This window comes from Dama dama, chromosome 9 (assembly GCF_033118175.1).
Source record: "Dama dama isolate Ldn47 chromosome 9, ASM3311817v1, whole genome shotgun sequence".
Taxonomy (NCBI): domain Eukaryota; kingdom Metazoa; phylum Chordata; class Mammalia; order Artiodactyla; family Cervidae; genus Dama; species Dama dama.
Genome location: NC_083689.1, coordinates 21,711,942 through 21,728,970, shown reverse-complemented (window position 1 = coordinate 21,728,970; position 17,029 = coordinate 21,711,942). Strand labels below are relative to the sequence as shown.

The 17,029-nt window shown below is 54.6% G+C and overlaps 1 protein-coding gene across 1 annotated transcript in view; it reads right to left on the bottom strand.

The window, feature by feature from the left end:
- MLLT1 (MLLT1 super elongation complex subunit) overlaps positions 1-17,029 on the bottom strand; it is a 64,821-nt gene that overhangs the window by 15,184 nt on the left and 32,608 nt on the right. The window contains exons 4-5 of the mRNA XM_061150578.1: positions 3,373-3,516; positions 367-492 (exon numbers count right to left, since the gene is read on the bottom strand). Coding sequence (XP_061006561.1) covers positions 367-492; positions 3,373-3,516 — 270 coding nt within the window. The remainder of the gene's footprint in view (positions 1-366; positions 493-3,372; positions 3,517-17,029) is intronic.

Below are 17,029 nucleotides of genomic sequence, written 5' to 3'. Positions count from 1 at the left end.
TGTCCGAGTTGCGCTAGGGAGCAGCAGTGGACGCACTTGGTCCACAGCCCCCAGCACACGAGCCTCTCAGGGTCTGTCCCAGTGGTCCTAGGCCCTCTGACTCAGTGGCAGGAAGAATAGGGGAGGCTCTTTGGCCTCAAGAGGAACAGAGAGAAGCCTGCTATCACTTGGCTGTCCGTGAGGTCATGAGGGCCAGCCTCCTGACCAAGGGGCAGAGCAGCCAGGAGGGCAGAGATGAGCTCCGAGAGGAGGCCAAGGGAGCGAGTCCGGGGATGGAAGGTCCAGCTCTGACGCGGGGCGCCCTGAGCCGGGACTCGCCGCCGGGCCCCAGCGCGCCCCCAGGACTGGGCCTGCCGCCTCACTAACCTTGGAGCCGTGGGACGGTTTGGTCTTCTTGGGGTCAGAGAAGGCAGAGAGTGGAATTGTGGGTAACATGGGGTAGTCGGGGCTGGGCCTGGACACCGTTTCTGCTCCTTCAGGAATTACCATCACCTAGTGATAAAGAAGAGACAGATGTTATCAATGGGCAGGAGGCAGACTGGAAATCCAATCGGCAAGAGGAAGCCTGCTGTGGGAGCTTCCCTCTGGGAGGGGCTGGGCGCTGAGCGCTGGAGCCAAGCAGGCTGGGTGGAGAGCGAAGAAGCTGGGTCCCAGGAAGGCTGAGTGTGGCGGGCCTGAGGGCCAGCTGGAAGACGCGGAGCGTGCAAAGGAGCACGAGGAGGTGCCGAAGCCAAGCTGCCCCGCACAAGGTGGGGAAGACAAACCAGAAGCACGGCCGGGACAGGTGGAAAGCCAGCCAGACACCCAGAGCAGGCAGCGTGGTGGAGGCAGCACCCAGGTTTTGGGTGCCGACTCCCTCTCCAGTCTCAGGTGGGTGAGCTGGACAGACAGGGGGCGCGTGGCCGGGTTGGAGGAGAGAGGGCTGGAGTGCTGCCGGGAGGGGCTCCGGCCAGGCTCCCATGGCCCCAGCTGAAGTGGGAGAAGGCTGGGGGCAAGTTTTCAAAATACTGACAAGAGTGAGCTGACACTACCAGCAGCCAGCCACTCAGAGGGAGCCTTCCAGACGGTGATGAGCCAGAACAGAAGAATAAAGTGCATAAGATGATGAAAAAGAAAGCATTTAGCTTGGTAGAACAGGCACCATGAACAGCTCTGAGAACCTGGGGTTCCCCAACAAACCCCAGCTTTCATCTGAGGAGGCTGAGGTCACACCCAGCCACTGCCGTGGGGACGCCGGGTTGAAAGGAGAGTGGCAGGGCCCGAGGCGGCGCTGCTCGTCGGAGCCTGTCTGACCACCGTGCTCTGAAGCAGGCTCCCAGAACACGTCGGCCCCTCCAGGCACCCAGGGATCATGCCCTCAGGGGCCCGTACACATGAAGGCCACTCGGACATGACTGAGTGGGCAGCCCAGGAGAATGGCAGGGCCACGGGAAGCCTCGGTTTGTCCACCCACAGCCCTTCTCCTTTTGTTACAACATTTCCTATACCTTCAGAGGAAGGTCCTAAGCTGACCCGGTCCCAGGACACGAGTGACTGCCTCCCATGTCCTTGCCTCATGGTGAAAACCTGGGAGCACGTGGCTCCAAAGGAACCCATCTCACCGCCTGCCGCTGAAGGAGCCTCTACTTCTGTGCAGCTCAACTGCCGACGGGGCCAAGGACGAGACACACCGCTGGCGGCCAGGCGACCACCTGGCCCAACAGGAAGTGGCTAAGGTCACCGCCGAGGCCGTCTCAGTGTCACGCAAGGAGCAACAGGGCTCACGGGACCCCAGGGAAGGGGCTGCACAGAGAGCAGTCCTCGTGGCTCACAGACAACTCGCTCCTCCAGTTCTTCCAGCGCCGATGTGGACATCAACACAGGCAGCCTCCGGGGCTACCTGCCACCAGAGGGGAAAGGCGGCCCACTTGGGACCCAGTGCCCCAACACAGCGAACAGGGACTGGGACTCAGGACTCGGGAGCCACAGTCCCCTGGAGGTCTCCGGTGGCTCCTAAGAAAAGACAGCACTGCTCTGCCATCAGCCCGGTGCCTGAAGCCCACAGCCCCAAAGGGGGAGAAATTCCTGGGCAGCAGGCCAGCTCTCTGGGCAGCTCCCCCAGGGCGAGGACAGCCCTGGGCAGTGCAGCGCGGCAGCCCCGGCCTCCCTCCCTCCTGCACCTCCTCCCCCGCCTCCTGCCCTCTGTTTTATGTGTTTGGATGCTGCTCACTGAGTCTTCATCTCCTCAGAGCAAACACCGCCGCCCCCACCATGGGCAGCCAGGGGCTCAGTGCCGCGTCCTGGGCCCTGAGAGGCCCGTGGACACTCTGTGTGGCTGCCTCCCAGAGAGCGGTGACCACGCAACCTTGGGGGGAGCACCCAGGAACCGCTGGGGAAATACTCTGGAAAGCATCTGGCAGAGACGCCAAAGTAGAGAGGCAGAGCTGGGGGAGGACTGCTGCGCCTGCCAACTTCAGAGCCAACATCTGTGTAAGGCAACCCCCCATCCCTGCTCCGTGACTGGACTCCGTCAGCCGTCACGTGCAAGATTAGGGTCACACACTCATCTTTTATTAAGGACACAGCAGACCTTAATCACACATCCTGCAATGAAAAAGTGATTCTTTCATATTGTTTAAAAGTTCATAAAAAGACCCAACTGAATTAAGTAACAGGAAACAAGGACTGCTCCCAAGAGCCAAAGAAAACCAAGCTAAAGGCACACACTGGGGAAGTGGGCCTGCCCTCACCACACACACAGGCTGTCACACCCAAGCCGACTCCTCCGTCCCAGGCACAGCATGCCTGGTGTGCTCAGCCCACAACCCCCGCCTGGCACAGTCCAGCCTGCCCCCCACCAAGCGGGCACCCCACCCTGCTCTCCAAGAGCCCTGACACGTGCTCCAGCCCCACCACCACACCGGGATGGCTGGCACACAACTCCCTACAGAGACCTAAGTCCTGAGAGCTGACACTCTGACCAGGCCCGAGTCGCAAGGACAAACCCCCAGAAGCCTGCATCAGCAGGGAACCCCCCAGATGACGCAGCCTCTGAGTGGCCTTGCCAATCCGGTTGAAAACTGGCTCCAGCTCCACGCCAGGCTGGGAGACTGGCCTCACACCCACTCCTGCCTCCACCCACCACTGTGGAGGAAGATGCTAATTACCCACAGCAACGAAAAGCTTCGGGATAACTAAAGACTAGTCAGTCATTTGCAACAGACAACGCCCTGGTACGGGCTAGGGATGCCTGGGTCCTCTCCAAAGCTGCAGGGTGCCGCCCGTACCACCTGCCCCTCAGGGTCTCAGGCACCCTACTACACGCTGGGAAGCCCTGGGTGCCCCCAGCACCATCAGGGGCCATGTCAGGACCACAGGGAGTGGCGCACTCACCCCGCCGGCCATCAGGAGCTTGTACCGGAACTCCACGGTGGGGTTGTTGAAGGTGAGCTTCTCGCAGCGCAGGTGGTTGACGGGTGGGTTGCCCTCCAGGTTCAGGAATAGATCGTAGGTGAAGCAAACCTTCCTCGGCTCCTCCTTCAACAGAGAAAACAAGGAAGTCTGTTTGATGGGGCAGGAGGTGGGGACAGCCAGGGGCAGGCGGACACACTCCCTGCCTTCTCTCCCCTCAGACCCTTGTCCGCTTGTCTGTATGTGTCTGCCCGTCAACCTGCTTACCCAAAATAAATTAACAGACTGTTTGCAGAAGACCCAGCAAAGCAGGCTCCAAGACAGAAATAAAGATCTGGGTGATGGTCTCAGCTGGTTAGTGAAGCAGTCGATCCTGCTGACGGTGGCCACCGCCCCAAACACACACCCCTCAACCCTCACGGTGCTCGGCTCACAGACGGGGAAGGCGCTCCGAGACGCACAGCCACTAAGCAATGAGGCCGAGCCTGGCCAGGATCCTATAGCCTCACCACAACCCCCTTTCCTGGAAGGGAAATTTTTCCAAAGACATAAAAGTGGCCAACAAGCACACGGGAGGCCGCTTTACACCATTAGCCACCAGGGAAATACAAATCAAAACCACAGAATTCTGCCTCACCCCTACTATGATGGCAATCATTTTAAAAAAGGAAAATAGGGACTTCCCTGGCAGTCCAGTGGTTGAGACTGTGCACTTCCAATGCAGGGGATGCAGGTCTGATCCCTGGGTGGCAAACTAAGATCCCACAGGCCGCGCCAAGATTCAAAAAATAATAACTTTTTTTTAATTAAAAAAAAAATGGAAAGTAACAAATGTTGGCAAGGAAGTGGAGAAGCCAGCATCCTAGGGCTGCCAGCAGGAATGTAACATGGTGGTTCTTTTGGAAAAGCGGCCAAGAGTCCCTCAAAATGTTAAATAGAGAGTGACTACATGACCCACGGGTCTCCTCTGGATGTTTACCCAATAGAAATGAAAACACACATCCACATGAAACCTCATATGCTGGTGTCCACGGCAGCATCACTTGCCATCGTCACGCCGTGGACACAAGCCCAGCACCCACCAGCAGGTGGCTGGATGAATGTACTGGGGTTCAGCCGCACAATGGGATGGTATCCGGCCATGGAAAGGAACCAAGCGCTGACTCGTGTTAAGACAGGGACAGCCCTCAACAACACCATGCTCAGGGAGGGAAGCCCACGCAGGATATGGTTCCACGTGCATGAAGCGTCCAGAACAGACAAGTAAAGCCCGAGACGAGAGTGGCTTCGTGGCTGCCAGGGGCTGGCGGCCAGGGGTTGGGGGAGGGGATGTGGAAGCTGCCGGCCGCTAGGGAAGAGGTTTCTTTCTGGGATGATGAGACTGCTCAGGAACTAGGAAACTGTTATGACCACACAACATGGTGAATATACTCAAAACTACCAACTTTGTGTGCTTTAAAAGGTGAATTTTCTGGCATGTGAATCACACCCTGAATGTTTAAAGTACTGTCTGTGGGAGAGAAGAAAGCAGGAGTCTGAGGAACCAGCGGAGGCTTCTCAGCAGTTGAAAGGAGGTAAGCAAGGAGGGCAGGTGGGTGAGGGTTGAGGGAGGAAGGCAGGGCAGCCAAGCCATTGCACCAGCATCCCTGGGCCCAGCATCTCCTGGGCCAGCCTCCTTTCACCCCTTCCTGCTGCCACAGCACACCAGGACCCCAGCCACCCTGCCATCCCTGGGCTGGCAGCATGAGGTGAGCCTAGTAACCAGGTGATGGTGGAGTGGGGAGAGGCATGGCTGGCTACATGGGGGCAGGCTTCTTAGCAAAGGGGGCAAGAGTGAGGTCCCGCAATTGCATGTGGACAACTCTGCCCCCCAGTCCAGGCCACAAAGGTAGAAGGTGCACTTGCCACATGACAGAGCTGTGGGCCCTGTCCTCCGGGAGCTGCCAGTGTGGGGAGGAGACCAGCAAACAGGCCCTCTCAAGCCAACACCGGGGGTTGAGGTGATCCCGACACGGCCTCTCCCCCGGCAGCCCTTCTCCCCTGACCTGGCCAGCTCCCCCGCAGGAAGAATGGGTTCCTACCCCAACCACATACACCAGACTTAGAAATCAGTGCCCCGCCCGAAGTGGACACGTAACCTGATCTGGGATGATGAGATAAGGGAGGTCCACCGAGGAGGGCTTCCCCCCCAGGTCAGAAATGACACGGCGAAGAGAATGCCTCAGCGTGTCTCGGCATCTCTCCTCTTCCTGACCACCTGAGACGGCACACCTGGAGGCCAGCAGCCGCCACGGGACAGGCATGGAGGGAAGTGAGAGAATCACACTCCTGGAGCCCTGGCTCCACGGAGCTGCTCACCCCTTCCTGGGCGGGGCTGTGCTCCTGGCCTCGACTTGCGCCCCAGCAACATGGGGAGGATGAGCTACAGCCACAGCGCCTGGCTCTGCACCACCCAAAAATGAAACCGCTGTCTTCCCAGGAAGAGGCCTGCTGAGGGCACATGGAGACACGGGACCTATAGCCACAGGATCCCCTGGGTGAGGTAAGGCTTCCGTGGGTGCTCCCCAGCTCCACCCGCCGCCAAGCTTGGCTCCCGAGGCTCTGCCCGGGCCTTCCCCTGGCCTCTGCCCTCTCTGGTGACCCCTGCCACACACACATGGAGATGCAGCCTGGTGGCACAGCTACAAGGCTAGTCCAGCTGCCCCCACACACACTCTGCCCCCTCAGCCGGCCCCTCCTCATCCTGCTGCCCCCTCCCACGCAGCAGCTTCTGCTGTAGCCCCCTCTCAATCCAAGGACGTTTAACCAGCCCTGGCCATCCCCAACCCCCTCCTTTAACACCCGCCAAGGGCTGCCCTCCAACAGCCCCTGAACACTATCCTCGATCACAGTGTTCATCACCGTCTGCAGGACGCACATCTTGCCTTCTGTCCCCACAGGGCAGCACTGAGCAAGCACCGGTGTCTGCTGGGTGTGCCCACGTGCTCATCAGTCCTGCAGAGATGTGTCAGGGGCTTGCCGTGTGCCCGCAGCACCACCGGGGCTGAGGAAGCTCTCCTCCCTCCTGAGCCCTCGGAGCAGCGGCCACACTGACGGGACACGGACACTACTCTGTAACATGACCCTGTGCAGCATCCCCACAGCCGGGCGCTCTTACTGTCCCCATTTCACAGGTGAAGACACTGAACCAGGGCCAGAGGACGTGCCTGGTACCCCAAGGTTGGTCGGCAGTGGGCCAGCACATGCTCCAGGCAGGTGGTGTTCTCTGGAACCCCTGGCTCCCGGAGCGGTTCCCACACCCACATGAACCCAGCAGGGCAACGACGCACTGGCCCAAGCAGCGCCCACGGGTAGCTCCCTAGGATGCACGGAGGTGAGTGATGAGGTAGAGCTAGGGGTGGCGTCTGGGCTGGGCAGAGGCCCCCCCAGCACCCGGCGTGTGCCCTGCAGCGGACACGGGCCCCAACGCACAGATGACCGGAGCTCCCTAGGGACAAGACCTGGGGCTGAAGCTTAGGAATTTCCAAGTGGATGGTGGACCACTTTCAGCCCAGTCACCAGGAAACCAGCCTCCTGAGAAAGCTGTGAGAAGGTAGGACCATGGCGCCTGGGAGCCAGCAGCATGTGAGGTGGGGAGAGGCCAAGTTCAAGTTGCATCGGGAGGCAATCCCAGGAGTAACTCCCTTAGTCATTCCCCTGGGAGCCCGGAATCCCTGGGGACCCCAGGGCTGGCCCCAAGTGTTCTCAGGCCAGGCCCTGCACTCCCCAGGTCACTCCCCAGGTTAGTATCTCTCTCTGGCCTCAGCAAACTAAGATGCGAAGGCATCCGCCCATCTGGTGCCACCGCCCAAAGCCAGGAGCACACGCACCTGTCCACAGTGCTATCCAGGCAGACGGCCCCCAGCCCTGGGCCAACTGACCGAAGCTCTGGACCGGCCCCTGTCCACCACCTCGGACCCTCAGGGCCCACTCCAAGGCCGCCTCCCTGCAGCTGGCAGGGCTGGCCTGCAGGATGCCCCCACCACGCCCCTGCCCACTGCCGCCCCAGGTCGCAGAAGACTTGGGTGCAGTGCAGCCTCACCAGCTGAGGAGGACACTTGGTTCCTAAGAACCCTGAGGCTGTTTCCTCTGCCCACGCTGGCCCCAGGGGCCTATTTGACATTCCCATAAGAGGCCCCAGGGTTCCCACATTCGCTGAGCTTAAAGGAAAACCAGGTAAACCCAAATCTGATCAGGGCCCAGCCTGCTTGCTTACAGGACCACAGCTTTTGAAAACACTTCGCAAAGGAGAGAAAGGGAGAGAGAGATGGAGAGAAAGAAGATTTAAAGAAGCGTTAGACAGCAATCAACAGCAACGAACTGGTTTTATCTGAATCCTGATTTGAACAAATTACTTCAAAACATGAATGTGAGATGATTCGGGCAACTTTGACATTATTGAGTATTTGACATTAAAGAATTATTGATTTATTGCTTTCTAGATTTGATGATATCTGTTAGGGCTTTTTGGTTAAGAGTCTTGTCTTGTCCAGACACAGACTGAAATCAGGACCTGACTAGGACGCTGCAGCCCCAGCGTGGAGACGCAGCAAGGGCCGCCTGCAAGTGGGTCGCTGCTGCCGCTGGAGGTGGTGCTGTGCGCTCTGCTCCGCACCCCTCTCTACTTCTCCACAAGGTTCTCGGTTTTCTATATTTAAACGTTTACCTGTACAGGGCTGGTCCCACCCCAAGCTTCCGTGCAGCTGTGCATCTAACCACTACCTATCTGAGCCGACTCCATCCTGCTACAGGGGACAAGGAGAAGGCAGGCCCAGGGCCGCCCTTCACACCCCCACGGCTCCCCCAGCCCAGGATCTCCTGTGGCAGGCACGTCTAACACTCGGCCCCATCGTCAGCACTCTGCCAGCCCTCGCCAGGAATGGGCAGTTAGTGGGAGGCTTTACATGGCACCTTCCTTCATCCTCCAAAGCTCTGAGGGTTCATTGCTGTTTCACGGCCCCTCGGGAGAGGAAACAGGCTTTGTGGCATGTGATTACTTGCCAAGGCCACACGGAACCAGTAAAGGTGGGCAGACACGGGATGGGCATACCGCAGCCTTGGGCACGTGCAGAGCCCCATCTCCTGTGCTCCTCCGGGCCGGCCCATGGGTCCCCAAGCCCAGGCTGATCAGGCTGGGGGCTTCCAGGCAGCAGGAGAGAACTGCAGATCGCCAGGGAAAGAGAGGGAGGAAAGCAATCCCTGAAATCCTACTGCCAAGTAGGCAAGTGTTTGGGGAGGTCCACGGAGGCAGCTTTACAGGATGACGGTGGCCTGGGGCGGGGAGGGTGGGTCCATGACAGCTGGTGTGAGCGAAGGGGCTCGCCGCGCCGGTGCACCAGAGCCAGCAGGGCTGGGGGCACTGACACAGCAGAGTCCACAGACACCAAGGTGGAAACTGCCCCTCTCCCTCCTCCCTGCACCCCCACACTCACACACACACACACCAAATCTGTTTCGGGAGGCTGGTTATAGTAGTTACTTCAAGGTAGTAGGCTGGAGAAAAGACTTCAAACCCTTGCAACCTACATCTATCACCTTTGTAGTCATAGTAAGAGGAAAACTTTTAAAAAGTGTTAAGGAAAGCAGTGCATTGTGGGCTCCAAACCATGGACTTTGGGGTCTGAGATCGCTCGGATGTCGAAACAGCTCTGCTGCTGCCTCGCTGTGTGATGCTGGACCTGCCACTCCACCTCTCTGAGCCTTGGTGAGAGGAGGGAAAAGACTCCCGGGGTTCTGGGTGCACAAGGGCAGGTGGGAAGAGGGGCTGTGATGCTGGCCAGCACCGTGGTGTGGTGTGGTGTGGCGGCCATCAGACTGCCCAGGAGACCAGGAGGCCACCCAGCAAGTGAACGGGGGGCCCGCCAGGGCTGGGCACAGGGGTCAGGCCACCTTGTATGGAAACAAGCGCCCTCATGCTGGACGTTAGCTTCGGTTATCTGGAGTCCTAACAATCTAACACCAACAGGAGTGGGAAAGGAGCCAGCGACATGAGCACACATGTAAAATGGTAACCTGATGAAGAAACCTGGACAAAAACAGATGCAAAAGAGGAAAGGACAAAGCCTGCGGTAAGCCCACGGGCGCCTGGAACTCAGGGGACCCAGCCAGGCGTCCTCGGTCTCCTCCCTGGGCCTCCCAGCCCCATCTGAGACACCTCCACCCTCGGTGCTGTTTCTACAAAGAGACACAAGAGTCAGATATGCAAAGATGCGAACAACCTCTCAGCCTGGAACTGGGCCAGTCTGACCCCAAGAGAGCACCCAGGCTGATATGGACGAGCCCCTCACCACTGCCTGCACTCTGGGGGGTGACCACGCAGATGACTCAGTGACACCTCTTCTCTGGCTCATTCACCCTTTGGAGGCATTTCTCTCCCGGGCGCCACACCTGCCCTCGAGGAAACACAGATGCTTCTGGGGTCCCATGCAGAGGACGCTACAGGCAAAAACTGAGCACACAGCTGGCTGACAGCCCCCTGACCTTCCTTGGTCTCCTCACACAACATGCCCTCTGTCCTGGCTCCTCGGTGATCCACCGGCAAGGCCAGGCCCCCTGGATCAACCAGCAAGGTCCTCAACGCAGAGCACAGGCTGCCCACCTCCTGAGCCCAGCATGGCCGCAGAGAGCCAGGGAGTCAAGGGGCTGTGTGGGGCAGGCAGTCTCCCCACCGGCCCCTGGGGTCGAGGGCTTAGTCACTCAAGACTCACTCTCCTCTGCCGTCTCAGTTCAAACTGAGGGCAGGTGGGGAACGCCCGACCAGTCACCAGCAGCAACCAGGACACCCAGAGCCGCGCCCCCTCTGGGGGTGTGAAGGAGGGCCGAGGGGCTCAGCACTGCCCACACAGGCACTGGCCCCCCAGCACAAGCCAGCAGGAATGTCAAAGACATGCCTCCAAGGGCTTCCGGCTCAGAAGCTGGCCTCGTTGTTTCATCTTACTTTAAAAAAAAAAAACCTCTTTCTGAAGAAAACCACGCAAGCTGCCTAATAAAATGTACCAAGACACCCCTTTCTGTGACTTCAGTTAACGGCATTGGAGAGAAGTCATGGAAAGTTAGTGATGGTTAGGGCTCAGTGTCCAAGAATAGCCTGCTGTGGGGGCGGGCTGGAGGGCAGGGAGGATGTCTAATATTAGCAGAAAACAACTGGAATAAATGTCTTCGTGTTTTACGTCTCTGAAAATTGGGCTGTCTCCTGAAGTCAGCACGCACTCTTTTTAAATTTTTTTTTGTTACTTATTTATTTTTTGGCTGTACTGGGTCCTTACTGCTTTGTGTGGGCTTTTCTCTAGTTGCAGTGACCAGGGGCTGCTCTCCAGTTGCGGTGCATGGGCTTCTCACTGCAGTGGCTTCTCTAGTTGCGGAGCATGGGCTCTAGGTGTACAGGCTTCAGCAGTTTTGGTGCGCGGGCTTAGTTGCTCTGAGGCATGTGGGAATCTGGTTCCCTGACCAGGGATCGAACCCATGTCCCCTGCACTGGGAGACGGATTCTTAACCACTGGACTGCCAGGAAAGTCCCCAGCACACATTCTTGACGTGTTTCTCTTTCTCCCCACCAAGTATGTTGTTAAGTTGACGGTACATCTCACAGTGAAGGGAGGCAGAGACCAGAGGAAACGGGGTCAAAGTCGGCTTCGGGGAAGATTTCACAGCCCGAACAGCCCAGCTGAGGGTTCAACATCCACGTGTGCCGAGGTCAGCGTTCATTCTCCGACAGACATCGCAGGGCATGGGCAGGGGCCGCCGGCCAATGTGAGGTGCAGGAAACAACAGAGCAGGCGTTCTCTGAACTTAACCCCTTGTCCCCACCCTATCCCTGACTCTCTTCTCCACCCCCTGGTTTCACCAATCACTCCAAACCAAACACTCGGGACTAAGGGACAACCAGCTTTAATTTGAAAAAGAGAAAAAATAAGATCAGCTCCCCCACACCTGCTCACACCCGAAACCAAGCCCCTAAGCGCCCCTCTCACATGACCCCTAGACACTGACTCTGTCTGCTACACAGACAGGTACTTCCAGTCTGGCAGCCGCTGAGCTCCTCCCAGGAGGAGCCGGGTCTGCCCTGTCACCTGACTGCTACCGCAAGACAACCTGGAACAGGAACAGGAGACGCACCTTGGCAAGGCCACAAGATCTCATGTCCAGAGAGGTAGATGGACCCAGAGGTCACAGAGATCGACGCCTCACTGAGGGTCTAGAGCACACCCACCTACCACACACAAACCTGAGAGGCCATTTTAAAAAATGTATTTAAGTTGTGCTGGGCCTTCGTTGCTGCTCATGGACTTTTCTCTAGTTGTGGTGCAAGGGCTTCTCAATGCAGTGGCTTTGCGTGGTGCAGCTCTCAGGCTCTACAGCACAGGCGCAGTAGTTGTGGTGCACAGGCTTAGTTGCTCCACGGCATGCAGGATCTTCCCGGACCAGGGATTGAACCCCTGTCCCTTCAACGGCAGGCGGACTCTTAACCACTGGACCGCCAGGGAAGACCCCCTGAAAGGCCTCTTACATGGCAAGTGTGATGACTTCAACACAGCCTGGGTGATGTCTCCGAAGCTCCCCAACGTGTTCACCCCTCCCTTCTGAAACTGCGTCTCCCACTTTCACCAGGAAGGGTGTCTTCCCGTCTGCTCTGCTCCGCTGACTCCACCACCCACTAGGCTCTCAGCAAGCCTGGCTTCCTAAGGGGAACTTTCCCACATCCCCCCCTTCTCAGCGGGTTCCTGTGACAGGGGCAGCACCCATGTCCCCGGCTTCAGAGCACCGAGGACCGATGGAGTAGACCTCACCACCCTCAGCCCTGCTCATCCAGCACCTCTTGCCCTTTTGGTCCAGGAGCCCACCACACGTGGGTCTGGATCCACTTTGGTCCTTTCTGTGTCCCAGACTTGTAAATATCTGCTGCATGGATAAATCAAAGAAAATAAATCACGGGGAAAAAAAAGAAGAGAAGCAATTTCCCCTCCTCCAGTAAATAAACTTTTATAAAAACCTCCAACTGCCAAGAATAAATGACCATGGCGCCCCCTGCTAGATGCCATCTTCCTACAGGCAATCTCCTCTGCCTCTCTGAACAGATGTTTCAGAGCACGATGCCAGTGGGTGGGCTGCAAAGACAAGCTTGTGGGTTTTTAGATGTCCTGTGCCAGACCCAGAGCACAACCATAAAAGAGAAAACAATGAGAAACTGGACTATCAAAACGTAAAGCTTTTGTTGGGCAAGATATACTGTGAAAAGACAAACCACAGACTTGGAGAAAATATGTATAAATCACATACTGGATGAAGAACTTGTATCCAGAGTACTGTATATAAAGAACTACTTAAACTCAACAGTAAGGAAAAAAACTAACCCAATTTTTTAAAAAAGGCAAAAATTCTGAACAGCCCATTTCATTTGTCCAAAGAAAATATATGGGTTTCGAATAAATACATGAAAGATGCTCACAGTCATCAGCCATCAGGGAAATGCAAATCAGAACCTAAAGAGGCACCAATTATTATACTTCATGTTCACCAGGATGGCGACAATCAGAGATACGGAAGGTGTGGGCCAGGATGTGGAGAAACTGGGACCTCGGACGCGCTGGTAGCAATGTAAAAGGGTTTGGCCCCCATGGAACACCATCTGGCAGCTCCTCAAGTTATGGGCTTCCCTAGTGGAGCAGACAATAAAGAATCCACCTGCTGTGCGGAAGACCTGGGTTTAGAGAAGGGAATGGCAAGCCACTCCAGTATTCCTGCCTACAGAATCCCACGGACAGAGGAGCCTGGAGGGCTACAGTCCATGGGGTCGCGAAGAGTCAGACACGACTGAGAGACTAACACACGGGATTAACCGAAAGACCCAGCAATTCCATTCTCAGGTACGTGCCCAGGAGAAATGAAAGCATATGTGCACAGGAAAACTTGCACACAAAATAGCTAACAGGTGGCGACAACCTGAATGTCCACCAACTGACAAATGGATACACAATATATGGTCCATTCTGAGTGGAATAAATTCTGCCATAAGAAGGAACGAAGCACTGGCATGTGCCACGGTGTGGATGAACCTTGAAAACATTACGGTGAATAAAAGAAGCCAGTCACAAAAGGCCGTAAAGTGTAGGATTCCATTGATATGAAATGTCCAGAACAGGCAAATCCAGAGACAGAGAGTGGATCAGTGGCTGCCAGGGGTTGGGGGAGGAGTGAATGGTGAGTGACTGCTCATGGGGATGGGGTTTCTCTTGGGAGAGATGGAAATGTTCTGGAACTAGTGGTGATGGCTACACAGCTCCGACTATACTAAAAATCAATGAGGGGCTGCTCTGACAATCCAATGGTTAAGACTCTGCACTTCCACTGCAGATGAAATGGGTTTGATCCCTTGTCAGAGAACTAAGAACCCAAGTGTCACACGGCATGACCAAAAACAAACGAACAAAATCAGAAAAGAAAAAAATGAAATGTACACGTTAAATGGATGAATTATACCACACATAAATTAGACCTCAATAAAGCTGTTAACGGCTTCCCTGGTAGCTCAGCTGGTAAAGAATCCTCCTGCAATGCGGGAGACCCAGGTTCAATCCCTGGGCTGGGAAGATCCCCTGGAGAATGGAATGACTACCCACTCCAGTTTTCTGGCCTGAAGAATTCCATGGAGTGAATAGTCCATGGGCTCACAAAGACTCGGACACAACTAAGCAACTTTCACTTTACTTTTAAAGCTATAAGGAGAGATACTACTACACGCCCATTGGAAAGGCAAAGAGACAACTGACATTACCAAGCGCTGAGCAGCAAGATCGCTCCTCCACTGCTGGTGAGGGTGCCAAGTGGCAACCACAAAGTTGAGCATACCTGTGCTGTGTCACCCCACAATTGCCCTCTTGGGAATTTACCCAAAGAGGCTAAAAATTTATGTCCACACAAAAACCTGTCTGCAAATGTTTAGGGCAACTTTATTCTTAATCATCAAGAACTGGAAACAAACCACATGTCCCTCAACCAGCAAATGGATAAACAAATGCAGTCTTATCCACACAATAAAGAGGAATGGACTATTCATTCATGCGACGCCATGGATGGATCTTAAGTGCATCTCCCTAAGTGAAAGAAACCAGACACAAAGGGCTACATATTGCATGTGTCTATTTATGTGACATTCTGGAAAAGGCAAAATGCAAGGATGGAAAACAGATGAGCAGTTTCGAGGGACTGAGGGTGGGGGGAGGAACTGACTTCAAAGGGACAGCAGGAAGGGGTCTGGGGAGGGGGGTTGGTTCTGTGCAGTGACGTCATGGTGGATACATGACTATCATGTCAAAACCCAGAATGAACTTCACTGAAGACAAACTTAAATGATAATAATCATAACCAGATGGGTGGGGGAAGGAACCCAAGACAGAGCACAGACGATGACTAATGAACCTAAGTGTACACAAGTGTGTGACACAACCACCCCAATAGCACTGGAGGAAAAAAGAGATGTCACAGAGAACTCTCAACAGATACTGGGGGTGGAAGACAGGAGAATTGCACGCAGACACCATACTCTTACTTCTCACAGGAATACTTCAAGATTCTTAAACAGCTTTCCAGACATACTAAGGTTAAACAAGCAAGCAACTACATTGCATGGAGGGAGAGCCAGGGGTCTCCCTTCAGAGAAACAAGTTAAGTAACAGGGCAGGGCGGGGGTGATGCTGGAATGAACTCGGGGTGCTGAACTGGAGTTGAGGCATTGGTATGAACTGACATTTACTACGCAGACAGAGAAATGAGCATAGGTGGGGCAGCTAGTACACAGGCATACACTTCCCAGATCTGTCATCTGAGGGACCTAAAAGCAGACGCCCCAGGAGCAATGAACACATTTTGCTCCCAGATCTTCATTTTGAAATACCTCCTCCAATAACAGGGAACAAGTTCTAGTGCTTCGTCGCTCAGTCGTGCCCACCTCTTTGCAACCCCATGGAATGCAGCCTGCCAGGCTCCTCTGTCCATGAGATTTCCCAGACAAGAATACTGGAGTGGGTTTCCCTGATGGCTCAGTGGGTTAAGAATGGGCCTGCAATGTAGGAGACACAGGAGATGCAGATTCAATCACTGGGTTGGGAAGATGCCCTGGAGGAGGAAAAGGGACCAAGGCTCCTTGGAAAAAGGGCTGATTCTAGGGCTGGGGCATGGAAAAACCAAGATGAGCCAGGAGCATTTTTGTGGTGCCAGAAAGTGAGGAAGCACCCCCAAGACATGGGAACGTGATGAAAAGGCACAGGGGCCAGCCGGAGGGAGCTCCCACCTGCCAGGGGGCAACAATCTGAACCACAAACTGAGTAATAACAGACCTGGATTATAACCCATCCCCCAAACCCCACAAGCAATGACATAAATAAATGGCTGAATAAATCAATGCATGTACAAGGGACAACTACCTTACATAATAATTCCAGCTGATAAATGCAGAAGGAATGAGTGAGATGGGAATCACCATGGAACACCACTAACAGAGGCTAAAACTAGTGGACGGGGCTTGAATAAGAAACAAGTGAGGTTTCCCTGGTGGCTCAGTTGTAAAGAGTCTGCCTGCCAATGTAGGAGACACAGGTTCCATTCCTGGTCCGGGAAGATCCCACACACCACAGGGGAACTAAGCCCATGCACCACAACTATTAAGGCCTGTGCTCTGGAGCCTGGGAACTGTAACCATGGAGCCCACTTGCCGCAACTACTGAAATCCGCATGCCCTAAAGCCTATGCTCCACAACAATGGAGCTTCTCTTGGCTTCCACAAGAGAAGCCACCACAATGAGAAGCTCATGAACCACAACTAGAGAGTAGGCTCAACTTGCTGCAACTAGAGAAAAAGCCTGGGCAGCAACAAAAATCCAGCACAGCCAAAAATAAATAAATAATTTTTTTAAAAAAGAAGTAACTTAAATAGTTTTAAATGTAGGAAGTACTACACCAACGTTAATTCTTTGTTCTGACCCTGTGCAGTGATCCTGTAAGATGTTAACACATGGGGGAGCTGGGTGTGGGTACACAGGAGCTCTCCGTATGATCTCTGCAACCCTTCTGTGTTCCTAGGTTTCTAACATTATTTCAGAATTAAAAGTTGAAAACAACAGTCATGACTATGAGCCAGTCCATCCTGGATAGGTTCTCAAAGATCTTTAAGTATATTTGCAGCAACCTGAATGTGCAAATCTACCTCTTACTCTGACTGTGAATTTTATGGAACTGAAAGTCTTACAAAGTCTTTCCAATAAAATCTGTTACCCAAACTGAGATGTGGAGTAAGTATAATACCAAACTTCAAAGACACGGTATTTTTAAAAGGGAAGTAAAGTAGCTTGCTGATTTTAAAACACTGATTACACATCCTGAACTGGTAATATTTTGGATATATGATATAGGGTTAAATCAGTTACAGTATTAAAATTAATTTCACTCATTCTCAGCTTTTTTTTTTTTTTTTCCAGTGGGTTTTGTCATACATTGTTATGAATCAGCCATAGAGTTACACGTATTCCCCATCCCAATCCCCCCCCCACCTCCCTCTCCACCCGATTCCTCTGGGTCTTCCCAGTGCACCAGGCCCGAGCACTTGTCT